Raw genomic sequence first — 13,740 nt, forward strand, 5'->3', positions numbered from 1 at the left:
CTGTAAATATATCAAGAAGAGATCCTATAAACTGTTCAAGTAACCCACAATAAGGTAAGAAAAGAGAAATGGATAATAGGAAATAGAGGAGGAAAAAAACAGAAAACAAAAAAGAAAATAGCAGCTTTAAGCCCTAAACATATCAATAATTACCTTAAATGTAAATGGTCTAAATATACCAATTAAAAGACAGGTATTTACAAAGTGGACACAAAAATATAATCCAACAATGTGCTGTCTATAAGAAGCTCCCTTCAAATACAATGACAGTAATGTTATAAGAGTATGCAGACATTAATTTTTTAAATGCAAGAGTGGTAAATTAATATCAGAGAAAGAAGACTTCAGAGCAAAAAAAAATTACTAGAAATAAAAAGGGATATTACATAATGGTTAAATACTTAGGGATAAATCCAACAAAACATGTACAGGATCTGTATCCTGCAAATTGCAAAATGCTGATGAAATAAATCAAAGAAGACCTAAGTAATAGAGACAAAACATGTTCATGGACTGGAAGACAATATAGTAAAGATGCCAGTTCTTCCCAAACTGATCTATAGGCTTAGTGCAATTCCTATTAAAACAGCAAGGTGTTTTGTTGGCATAGACCATCTTATTCCAAAATTTATATAGAAAGGGTACAGGACCTAGAATAGCTAAAATAATTTTGAAAAAGAAGAATAAAGTACGAGGAACCACTCTACTAGGTGTTAAATATTGTTAATTAGCTACAATGGTCAGCACAGTATTGGTGAAGGAACAGACACAAAAATCAGAGGAATAGCTAGAGAACTCAGAAAGAGACCCACACATATACGCCTAAAATGATTTTTTCCAAAGGTGCTAAAGCAATTCACTGGAGGAAGAATAGACTTTTCAATAAATAGTGCTGGAGCCACTATACACTTGGGCATTTATCTCAGAGAAATGAAAACTTACGTTTACATAAAAACCTGCAAAAAATGTTCACAGCAGCTTTATGTGTAGTAGCCAAAAACTGGAAACAACTCAAATATCCTTCATACCCTTCAGTGGGTAAATGGTTAAACAAACTGTGGTATATCTGTACCATGAATTCTACTCATCAATAAAGAGGAATGAACTATTGATACATGCAACAACTTGGATGAATCTCGAGAAAGTTATGCTGCGTGAGAAAAAGTCAATCCTCAAACATTACATACTACATGATTCCACTCATACAGCATTCTTGAAATGACAAATTATAGAGATGGAGAAGAGATTAGGGATTATGGACTTGGGGAGGAAGGAGGTGGCTATGACTATAAAAGAATAACTCAAGGAATCCTGTATCCTGAGTGTGGTGGTGGCCACACAAATCTACACATGTGATAAAATTCCATAAAACTGATGCACATGTGTGCATGTGCACACGCGCACACACACATACACACACACACACAGCAGCGCATGTACAATGTTGAAATCTGAATAAGGTGGATGGATTGTATCCATATCAGTATGTGACACTGTATAATAGTTATGCAAGATATTACCCTTTGGAAAAATTAGGTGAAGGGTATATGGGAATCTCTATTATTTCTTACAAACTGCATGTAAATACATAATTATCTCAAATAAAAAGTTAAAGGAATGACCCAATATACATCAAGAGCTACAATCACGACCATAACTTTCTGAACTGAAATTTGGCAACTCCAGTTCAGAAATCATCATTTATCTACTCAATACCCATATTAGGCACTGTGCTAGGTGACAGAGATATAGGGTGAAAAAGATAGCCATGGATCCTGTCTTCATGAACTTCCAGATAAAGAAACAGGAAAATGGCTCAGTGTATGAAAAGGATCATCACATCTTCAATCACACATGTGATAAATGGACTCAAATTTCTAATGATAAGAGTAGAGTTAAGTAATTTTTGGAATACTATATGCTCATTAAAGTTATTATAAATACTATTTAACAGAATGGAAAATGTTTACAACACTAAGAGAACACTAAGTACAAAATCATATATTCATTAGTATATGATAATTAATGACAACTTGTTTTTATATGAATAAAACTTTTATTGAATTTTAGATAATTAGAAAGAATAAAGAAATGCAAGATAAATGCTTTCTAAACAACATCTGATAGTATCATCTTATCTGTCATGGCATTTTCACTCTTCTTTATAAAAGGTATAGACATTCATTTATTTAAATTTTTACAAAGTCAAGAACCGTCAAACAGAAAAAATAAGTAATGCTAAAGTAAATTCAGTTCTTCATCAATATTGGAATGATTGCAATGGTTAGGTTCTGAGCTTAGCCCTCTTGGAAAAACAGTGCATGCAGCAGCTGTTGGTTTCCATTATTCAAATAAGTCTGAAAACCAGAAGGCCACTTCCTGTGACGACTGTGCTTGCAGGAAAAGAGGGCAAAAGCATGGTGGGAAGAGGGAATGAGAGACTACATCGGGGAAAGAAAAGATGCTCTTATCCAATCCCGGGGTCAGCATCATAAATAATTTAGGAAACAAATCTGGGAAGAAATCATTTGTGTTGCTTAAAGTGTGATTAAGGCGAGAGAGTCACCGATACAAGCACAGCCAGATCTACAGAGCACAAATAGAGCGGAGAGTCTGCAAATTACCTGGTGAACTCCCAAGGCCAGGTAATTAATCACAAAGAATCTCTTTACAGTGGTGTAAAACGCATCTGGGCAAAGTTGCAACCCTGAGCTGTGACGAGAACAGGGCAGAGCCTCCCAGGAGCATATCTGAAGACATCCCTTTTGTCTCAGTCTTATCTTTTGCAAAAATAATCATTTTGAGAAAAACAAAAACAAAGCAACTCCTGCCCTCCCTGTAACAACCCAGTAACCTCAACTTGTCAAACAAGGAGAAAGTTATCTACCGCAGTACAAAGGCATGGGGTGCTGCCCTCATTAAGAGTAACCTGGTGTGACAGCAAGGGAGACCTGGGCGGCCCTGCTCCGAGAGGCTGCCAGGAATTCCCTTCCACCCTCCTCCCTGCTCCTGTGCTGCCTGCGCGACCTAGGTCTTGCCGCCTGCCGGGCTCCACGAACAAGCTCACTGGACGTGGCGTTGACAGTAGTCTTTTCCTTCCTAACCCAATGCCTCTCTCGTATTTGTTTTTTTTAAAAACAACAGTTTTCTTTTAAAAAATATTTTCCCAGGAAATAATGAACAGTAACTGTCATGGACCTATAACAGACCCTAGAAAAACATAGACAGGCAATAATCTGTCAATATAGCAATATTCCAAATATGAAATTCATGGTCCAGGAAGAGATAAATAAATAAATATGAAGGGGCTCCTCAAAGAAGTTTATAGTTTTCACCCATTCTTTACTGAATTCTGTTGGTGTAAAAAGTTTTGATTCTACGATACAAAAGCCAGCCCTGCTAGACCAGTATTCGCCATTTATGCCATTCGGCCCCCTACATCAAGAGGGGACGGGGAAAGGCAGGATGTAACACAGGGTTGCTCAGTATGTTTCTAAAGACACCTATCTTTTTAAATAATTTCATTATTTAAACTCCATCTGGCACTTTAGTCTCTTGAAAAATTATTACGTTAGACATGAATTAAAAAATAAGCCCATCTGGACTGCAGTTTGGGTTTTTAATGCTATTCTGCTCTTCTACCTTTTTCCTTGGCTTGGCACATCTGTGAGATCCAGCGTTTTGAACAGAATCCTGGGACAGCTGGGGTGGGGGAACAAACAAGTCTTCATGCCGGAGCATTCCAGTTCATTTTACCAATCTTAGTGGCCGGGTCACAGCCCTGCCTCCTTCTTTGTGCTTTTTACTAGGATCATTGTCAGGAAAGTGTCTTTCCCAACACGCCACCACCCCGCCCCCCGCTGGAATGGGGGCTCCCTTTGCTTCTTCTCTGCACACTCCATCTGCTTGCGTCCTAGACCAGGGAGCCAGCCCGACTCTGGGCTGGAACCATGACAGGGACAGCACCAATGCGCTCCAGGCTTGCTTGGCTGATGGTGTAGGAGTGTGTGTACTGAGCCCGGGGCTTCCTGCTGACTGAGCCATTGCTCCTGGACACGGCCTGCGGTGACGACCCTCTGTCGGCTGTCACTACCAGGGTCTTCTGTGGGGCTGGGGCCAGATGGCTGCCGTTGGCATAGACGGATGGTATGTTGGCGTGGCCCGAGTGGAGGGAGAAGGACTGGCGCAAGTCACTGAAGTGGTCGAGCGACTCTGTGTTTCTGTGCACTTTGGGATTGTTGCTCCAGCAGCGGCTGTTATAGGTATTGGAAGAGGTAAATGTGTTGCTCTCTGAGGAGGACACCTCGGTGTGAAATGCTTTGGCAGAAGAAGGACATTTAGGTGGAAGATCATCCTCTCTGAAAACGAACAAAAATAAAGCTGTTGTTAGGATTTACTTGAGGTTTACCCTACCTACCTGCCCAGGACTCTGTCTTCCCATGTTCAGGTGAATACGTCTGTGAAATTCAAACCCTCAGGACAGACCACACTATCATGAAAGCAAACACGGCAGTCCTGGTGGCCTCGGCTTTGACATTCATTCCCTTTAAGACAATGCTTAGGAAAAATTCTCCCTTAGCTTCTCAGTCCCCAAGAGTAACCAAGAAAGTAGTATCAAATCTCTCAAAAACTGTGTCCTCCAATATAACTGAAAAATATATGTGTGTGTATGTATATGTGTGTGTGTGTGTGTGTGTGTGTGTATATATATATATTTTTTTTCTCTAAATAGGAAAATAGTCCATGAAGAAATCCACCAAACTAGCTGCTGTAAAGCTAGGAAACCAAACTACGGGTGTAGGAACTTCAAAAAACTATTAGAATTGGCCTGATTTTATTGCCTTTTGGGGTTTGAGAAATCACTGTCGTATGCTGATGAGAGGTTTTCCTCATTAATCTTACACTGGGATGAAATCTGTCCCTGCATAGGGTCCAAACCCTTAAGAATTATAAGAGGCTAAGAGAAGTCATTAAGTTAATTTAAGATGTTAACTAATTCAATTACCATTTTCTGAGTACCAGGCATTTTACTAGATGTTTCATGTGAGAAAAAGACAGCTCCTCTACCCAAGAAGCCTATGGTCAAATGAGGGTGACAATCAATGCAAGAACATCTGCAAGTCTTAAAGGCTGGATAAGTCAACTTATGTGAGGAGGTGATGCCTGGACTAGACTTAAACCAGACCAAGGAATGTACTGAAGAGATGGATGCAAAGGGAAGGAGTATATGGTCCAGGAACAAGGTGGAGGCTACCGGAAAGGCCCTGAGGCATGAGAGAAGACAACAACAGACTGGAACACAAAGTGATCAGGGAAGTTGTGAGAGATAAAAGCAGGGAAGCAGGTAAGGGTCAGGTTCTGAAGGGCTGTGTATGTCATGCTAAGTAGACTGGAGTCATTAAAGCATTTTCAATAAGGTTATTGATGCGATGCCATCTAAGACTGAGCCTGAACCCCCATATCTCCACAATATGGCAAGAGTCACCTTTCTTTCAAGATCATTTGACATTGTTTCCTTAAGATGTTCATATTCTTGACTGAACTGTTTTTAACCAAGCCATACTGCTTTGGTCTATCTGTACAGGTGCTGTTCTTTCTTGCTTTATGTTCGCATCATTTATAAATGCCAATATTAAACACATGTTCTAAACTCACTTTTCTACTATGGCAGCCACCTAACCCCACCCACCCTGAAGCTATGGGAGGAAACGGGGGAATTCTTCACTTGTGTCCTCCTAGTTGGGCACATGCTAGACTACCCTACCCACCTCCCGCCTTTCATGATCCAGTAAATAAAGCTGAGGAGTAAGTACCATGAGGAAGAGTGATATAACATACAAGAAACTATCATTTGGCCACTTTAACTACCTTGGTTAAAGTCATAAGATTAGCAAAGAAATCTTAGCTGCCAAAATGAATAGAAATACAGACATTGGCTATGCCAATGTCAGGATAAATTATCTGACACACAAACCTTATTTCATTAGGAATTTCTTCTTCCTCCTCCTCTTTATTTTTGCTTCTCCAGTAAAAGAATGCCCCTAAAATTAGTGCAATGCAAAAAATGATAATAACTGCACCAGTGCCAATGGCTCCAGCTATTAGTCCAATGCTCCTGGGCTGGGCTGCAAAATATATTTAAGGTATATTTAAAGAAAAAAAAGGAGAGAGAGAGAGAAAGAGAAATAGAATATGCTCACACAACTTCATAAATATAAAAGGCTACCAAAGAATTTTCTTAAAATGTACAAAATTGCCTACAGTATTGTATCCATTTAAAGTTAAACCTCACTTAATTTTCTGTATCCCCAGTGGCTAGGACTAACACACAATAGGCTCACAAACATTTACTGAATAAATGAGCAATTCGTTCAATAAACGAACAGCTGTAGGAGAGCCACAACCAGGGCAGAGCAGGAGAAAGACCGTACCTGACCTGCCCCGAACGAACCTGGCAAGCAGCAGGATAACTTGCTACCTCATCACAGCCAGATCATTCCCTTTTGCAACTGGAATTCAAACAACCCAGAATTCTCAACTAAAGAGAAAATTTCTGCACTGCTTATGTATGACCTGGGCACCCAACATTTAAGCAGATATAAGGGATTAGGGAAAAATACAAGAAGGTCTTGCCATGACCGTAAGATCATTACAAATTTTTAATATGCCTATAGCACTATATAATCAAACTGATCTGATTCTAATGATCCTGGGGAGACATTTTATCATAAAGAAGAAGTCGTATTGCTGAGGCTGAGAAGCATACTAACACATCTATTAAATATCTTCAGTAATGATTAAAATCAAAAGCATTTCTATTTAATCTTCAAACAACCTCTAAACAAGCAGAACTTTTCATTCCCTAGTTTAACAAAGATCTTGGCATTCAGACCCAGAGTGGACATCAGAATTTTACATACTTACGAGAAATAACCTGGAGATCCAAAAGACAGGTGCTGGTCCCAATGGCATTAGAAGCCACGCACTGGTACAAACCTGATGACAGGGCGCTGATGTTCCGGATGGTGACTGTTCCCTGGACCTGGTCTGTCACAAAAGTAACAGTCAAGTGAGGATTTAGGAAAGAAAATAAGAAAACCAGAGAAATCAGCAGAAGACTATAAAAAGAGATAAACAGTGAAGAGCTATCAATACCTTTTTTTGGAGAGATTTTTTTGGTTCATGAAGGTTAAAGACTAAAATAATAACGTACGTTAAAGACCCGGCGCTATAGAGGACTGTCCTAAACAAGGGCAGTCTTAGAACTTAATCTGCAGATTAGTATGAGGTCCTAAAGGTGAGCAGCCTTCCCTGAGGAAATGTTGGCTAATGCCTATTTTAGAGAATTTATGATCAGAAACACCAAATTTTAATTCTGAAGAAATGCAATAACATACAAAGTTAAACTCATTATAATAATGTCTGCTTCATACTTGATGGAAAACATATCCTCTCTGTGCTCAAGGGTGTAGACTGCTACTCCCTTCCAACAACTATGATAACCATTTGTGTAAGTCCAGCTCCTCCAAGGAGTGGACACCAAGACAAGCAGGAGGTTTACTGGAGGAAATGGCAGTAAGGGAAACAGAGAGGAACCTGGAGGAAGCAAGGAGAGGCTCAGACTGCAGTACAGGTCTGGCCCCCGTGAAGGGGAGAGGGAAGGAAGGAGGCAGTGTCTCAGACTGCAACACAGCCTTATGGAAGTTTCCACCAGGCTGATGGGGAGTCCTTGAGCCAAGGTCACCTGTTAAAGGCATCTTAGACTTTGCAGGAATGGGCCTGCATTAGCAGCCCCACTGTGCCCAGTGACTGGCTGGGAGCTGCCCAGGCGAAGCATGACCTGGGTGCGAAGCAGTCGTGGATGCTGCGGGAAGCCACTGGGGCTGTCAGTCAATTATGTTCCCACAGCAGGAGATCTGAGCCATGCATTTTCCAGGTGACCACACTGATATTACCAAGAAATATTGCACTGGTTCACATTTTAGTAACTTATCAACACTAGGATAGTTGATTTATTCCTTACAAACAAAACGCAAATGACTTACAGTGATAATAAAACCTAAGTTAATAGCTATTACTACGTGCCAAGCACTGGCTAAGCTTTTACACATATGATCTCAATCTTTACACTAACTCTTAGCGGTATTGTTATCATCAATCCCATTGAACAGATAAGGAAACCGAGGCTTTACATGAGTGATAAGATTACACAGCTGGGCAACAGGAACTGAACGGAGGGCTGTCCTACCTCTAAGCTCAGGCTGCACTGTGGTCTCCCTCAGGCAGTGCACAACTCTTCAGCCACTCACCGCTCAAAAAGAGCAGCAAATCAGGAAAAGCCTCCTGGTGGCACACTGGTGGCACAAAGTCCACATACTCCTAGGGCAACACCTGGAGCTATCTCTACCCTGTGCTGACAACTTTTACATGAAACTAAGGTTTAGTTTCTTCCGGCAACCTTCATTTCAATTTAGATCAAAGGCAGAAGCAGAGCCATTTAACAAATAAATATTTATTGAGCACCTTTCTGTGTGCTGGATAATTTTTGAGGATGGTTATATCATGATGAACAAGACACACCCAGCCCTGTACCTTAAAGAGACAAGTAGGTGAGAAATCACAGTAAGTGGGGTAAGTGCCATCACTAGAGGACACAGGGTGCTTAAGAGGGGCATCTAGTGAGGATGAGCAAATTCTGAAAGACCCCCAGACAGCAACTGCCCTCAGGGTTATCTCCCTGCCTTCTAACATAATATAGTGGGTAGTGTTAACAAATGACTCATCAAACACACACTGAAATTAACTTCAATATACAGGCCAGGGAAGGGAGGGTTGGGTTTTTTTTTGCTTTTGTTTTTTAATGGGAGCATTTAAATGGTCGAACCCATACTATATGGATATCTTACTGACTTATACTTATGTCTTACTTGGACATTTGAATTGTACTGTACACACCGGACCCCTAAGTCAATATACTTGGTGGTTATTTGGTTCACACTTGTGTGTTATTTCCTTTTCCTTAAAAACGAACAACTCTGATGGCTATCAATGTATGAGGCTTTTCAGTGAATTCACTCAGATAATTGGGTCCGTCTGGAGGGAAACTGTTTTCTCCTCCTCCGTGTTCTATCTGATTTCCCAGGCTCTCCTTAACCATCCCTCCTATGTGCTCCCCAGCACCCTGTAATCCCTAGTGCTGGAACTTACCCCATTATTATAATTTCTTGCCTACTTGTCTCATTAAGATAAGGGACTCTTGTTTGTCCTGTTCATCACTGTATCATCATCCTCAGAAATTACCCAGCCACAGAAAGGTGCTCAATAAATAAATAAATGGGCAATCTTCTCGAGTGTCTATTGTGTACCACATACATTGCACTAAGAGCTTTACATGTCTCATTTAATCTTACAAACCTTAAGTTTTATATTCCCTACTTTTCAAAGATGAAAAAGCTCAGAGAAGCTATGCAATTGGTCCAAGATCACACAGGACACAAGGAGCAGCACAAAATATCAGGTCTGTCATGTCCAAAGTTCATAACCACCATACACACAGTTGAATTTCTTGTAAGGTATTTAAAACCACAATACTCTATGGGATGCATCTGTAGGATATTTCCTAACCTTGCAATCAGTGTCCCAATGCTATGGGTATTAAACTAAGCCATCTGTCTAACTCCACCTTCAATACGTTAGCAAATGTCATCATGCAAGAAAACCATAATCTCTGGGCAACTAACCCCACAATTTCACACACTGTATTGTTGTTTTCCTAAATCCTGAAATTCTAGAAATTTGATCAGCTCACACCAAATCAGTGATTTTGTTGACACTTCCAGAGAGAGAATTTGGGAAATTTTTAACAGCTGATCTAAGCAGCATTCTGGCACGCAGAAAGAGGTAAACTGTAAAGATTCTAAAATAAAATAAAATGACAGCTTCAAAAAAGAGGTGAAGTCACTGTTCTTTCCTCCTCAGTGAGGCTGACACACCACGCCAGAGTGAACTCAGAACGTAATCAGAGAATGGGACAGACACATGAGTAAGACAGGTCTAACCAGAAGCAGAAGAGGGCTGCTGAGGTAGTCGGGGGAGCAACGCATCTCTGCAGCCAGCACCTGACTGCTCCCTGCCACAGGCACAGGGCCCTTTCTGAAATGAAATGGGCTCATTCCTCAATCTGTCACTTCACTTGGCCTGCTCTGGAGCAGAGTAATTTGTTGAAATGAAGTTAGAGAATAAATATTCTTTAGATCTTCTTTCTTTTAAAGAATAGGGGAAGTTCAACAGTGTGGAACTGCAGTCTGGAAAGCAACAAATTGCATCACACCCCAGTTCACAGCAATACTGTAACCCACACAAGCTGTGTACCTGGGCCAGAAGCCCTACAGAATTTAGAGAGAAATAGATATAAGTGCACATTTCCACTTCCATCCTTTCTCCTTAGCTCCGGAACCACTTCTCTGCTGCCTGGCAGACGGTACACTGGCTAAGAACATGTGTTCTAGACTCAGGCAGCCCGGGGTGGAACCTGCTCTACCACCTGCTAGCTAGGTGGTCATGAATGTGCTACCTCTTCTGCATCTATGTTTTTGATTCCTCGTGTGTGACATGGAACTGCCAACATGCTTCTACATCACAGGCTATTGTGAGGACTGAGTGACATAATGCACAGTGCCTGGCAAGGCTTCCACGTTGGAATTTCCTCTTGGCATCACTTGGGAAATTTGTATCTTTTTCTGATTCATAAGAAAAATCAAGAAACTGGGAAAATGTTGAATGTCTCCAAATTCCAATAAATATTAATACTCAGGATTTGAGGTTGGGAGATCAGACTTCCAAAATCAAATTACTCTATATTTTATATGATTTATGCATTTTTATAATAATAATGCATGATCATAAAAATAAACAGTGAGTCATCTCTTATATAAAAATTTCAGAAGTACTCTGTAGAAGAAAATAATGAATACATGGTTTATTGTTACTTGAACCAATATATTATGACATACTATATATTTGAAAAATATGTAAAAAATTATCTCAACCAGATACAAACATTTGATGATAAAAAATAGTAAAAATGGGAACATTAACACAAAATAAATGCCAAAATAAAACCTATTTTAAAATTCAAAGATAATATCACAAATACTTAATTTTTTTTTTTTTTTTTTGCGGTACGCAGGCCTCTCTCACTGTTGTGGCCTCTCCCGTTGCGGGACGCGCAGGCTCAGCGGCCATGGCTCACGGGCCTAGCTGCTCCGCGGCACGTGGGATCTTCCCGGACCGGGGCACGAGCCCATGTCCCCTGCAACGGCAGGCGGACTCTCAACCACTGCGCCACCAGGGAAGCCCACAAATACTTAATATTTAAACTCTGTCATTCTAAAAGAAAATTTAAAAACACTATACAGCATTAAGTATCCAACAGTCTTGATCTTTGTTTCATGCCAAATTTTCCAGACATGGAAAGAAAATTTTATTTCCTTTCTGTGTTGATGTTGGTTGAATTAGGATGGAGATGGACAGGGGAGACAGAGAGAACCTGTCCCCATTAAGAGAACATCCTAAGCACCTCTGATGCACACGTGAAGACACACACTGCTTCATATTAGTTCATCTCCTTTATTTAACAGTGAAAATACTCTGCCTTTTTGCCCTGATTTTCATTTTGTCATTGAAATAGGTATTACTCTTGCCAATTCAGATTTTAAATCCATTTCTGATTTCATGTCAGTGTATTCTACAGCAACATTTCCATCTACTTCTCTTTGCATTTCTGCTTTTATTTTCAAAGAACTGTAATCTACAGCAAATACTCAAACACTAGAAAACACCAGTGGACATTACTGGGCAATATTTGAATAATGCAAGATTTGTATCTCCTTGGTATTAATAACACTGCAGAGAATCACACATCAAAATACTAAGCTAAGGATTTATTTTACTTCTAAAATCTGTTATTTATCGGAATACCACTCATGGCATTTGTATAAAATATAATGGCTCATCACTGGCAACAGACGGGTCAGGAACACACACTTACAACATGGCAACAGCTACAATTAAGACTAACTGATTAGCTTGTGACTACTTTTCTCCTACATATTTCGGTCTAGGTTCCCAGAAATGCTGACTCTGAGCAGTCTTGCTTTCAACTTGACATCAGTAGATTCTTTCAGATCAAGATGTCTCTATGTTGATTGTTAAGATTTAATTATCAAAGGAGAATGGTGCTTAGTGCTCAAGAAACATCACCTGTTACCATTATCATTATTTCAGTCCCCATCTAGAGGTCTCAGACGACCACTACCTCACTGCTTCCCTCAAGCAAAACTCTAAGTATATCTTCTCTGAGTTAATAGTTACTGTTCATTCAATAGCTTAAGACAGAAATCTCAGTTAACTTTGACTCTTCTCTGAGTCCCAGTGTATCATCAAGCTCCATGTCTTGTTGATTTCTGGCTTCCATCTTTCTCGAATCCCACCCTGCCTCTATCCATTCTCCATCCTGATCAGCAGGTCCTTAGTTCAGGCCCTCTTCATTTTTTTTTTTTTTTTTTTTTTTTTGCGGTACGCGGGTCTCTCACTGTTGTGGCCTCTCCCGTTGCAGAGCACAGGCTCCGGACGCGCAGGCTCAGCGGCCATGGCTCACGGGCCCAGCCGCTCCACGGCACGTGGGATCCTCCCGGACCGGGGCACGAACCCGTGTCCCCTGCATCAGCAGGCGGACCCTCAACCACTGCGCCACCAGGGAAGCCCCCTCTTCATTTCTTGATGGAGCTATTATCAAAGCCTCCCATCTGTGACCTGGCTGCCAATCTCTCATCCTGTTTGCTGAGGCTGTTTCTAAAATGCAGATCTAGATATCTTCTCTGGCTTTATAAAAAGGCCAGTCGATATCCACAGTCTCAAGGACAACATCCAAATTCTTTGAATGCTATACAATGACTCTCACAATCTGGACCTGAACTTGCCAACCTCCTCTCTGGTCAAACCTTCATGAATCTTTATGTCAGGTCATGAATCTTTATTCAGAATCAAAGGTCAAACCTTTGTGAATCTTTAATCATAATTCTTCTCACTTTAAAATGTCAAAATTTTTAGTGTGTGTGGGATCAAGATGGTAGAGTAGGAGGACTGGGCTCATCTTCCTCATGAATACATCAAAGCTGCAACTATATAGAGAACAAATCTCACTGAAATCAACCTGGGGACCAGCAGGATGGCTCTTCCACAACCAAGGCTGTAAAGAAAAATCCACACAGAGTCTGGTAGTAAGGGAGGAGAAGCGATCTGGTTGGGACCCCCACCTCTAGAGGGGGACACAGAAGAGGAGGGGATATCACAGGCTCGAGGATGCTCCCTGGGGAGCGAGGGGTCTGAGCCACATATTAGGCAGCCCAGCCCTGGGGTCCAGCACTAGGAAGACAAGCCCCCTTGATGGTCTGAAAACCAACATGGCTTACTAGAGGGCTGTAAGAAACCAAGACTACACTCTTGAAGAGTACATGCACAGACCTGCTTGCTGCCAGTCACAGCACAGAAGCAGCAGACTGGAAACTGCGTGGAGCTCTGCCCAGCCTGCCAGGACCGCCCTGGCATGCCCCCATCCGGCAATGGCAACCTGCTCCAGCCGCTCTTGTTCCAAAGCTGCTCTCCACTAAGGTGGAGGCTGCTGTTGCCAACAAGTGTGCACACACTTTGAGAGAAGAGAACTTGGTCTGACCCCAGTCC

General features: G+C 41.2%; 1 protein-coding gene across 2 annotated transcripts in view; it reads right to left on the bottom strand.

Moving 5' to 3' along the window:
- Positions 1 to 2,092: 2,092 nt before the first annotated feature.
- The window catches only part of IGSF11 (immunoglobulin superfamily member 11), a 141,452-nt gene continuing 129,804 nt past the window's right edge, over positions 2,093 to 13,740 (bottom strand). The window contains exons 5-7 of one of the 2 annotated variants that reach the window (XM_029215092.1): positions 6,925 to 7,047; positions 5,975 to 6,041; positions 2,093 to 4,358 (exon numbers count right to left, since the gene is read on the bottom strand). In XM_029215092.1, the coding sequence (XP_029070925.1) occupies positions 3,914 to 4,358; positions 5,975 to 6,041; positions 6,925 to 7,047 (635 nt within the window). In that variant the 3' untranslated portion in view covers positions 2,093 to 3,913. Of the gene's footprint in view, positions 4,359 to 5,974; positions 6,126 to 6,924; positions 7,048 to 13,740 lie in introns of both variants that reach the window. The other variant, XM_029215091.1, reaches the window with a different exon arrangement.

Source organism: Monodon monoceros, unplaced genomic scaffold, assembly GCF_005190385.1.
Source record: "Monodon monoceros isolate NGI ecotype Baffin Bay Population unplaced genomic scaffold, NGI_Narwhal_1 Super_Scaffold_11, whole genome shotgun sequence".
NCBI classification, from domain to species: Eukaryota; Metazoa; Chordata; class Mammalia; order Artiodactyla; family Monodontidae; genus Monodon; species Monodon monoceros.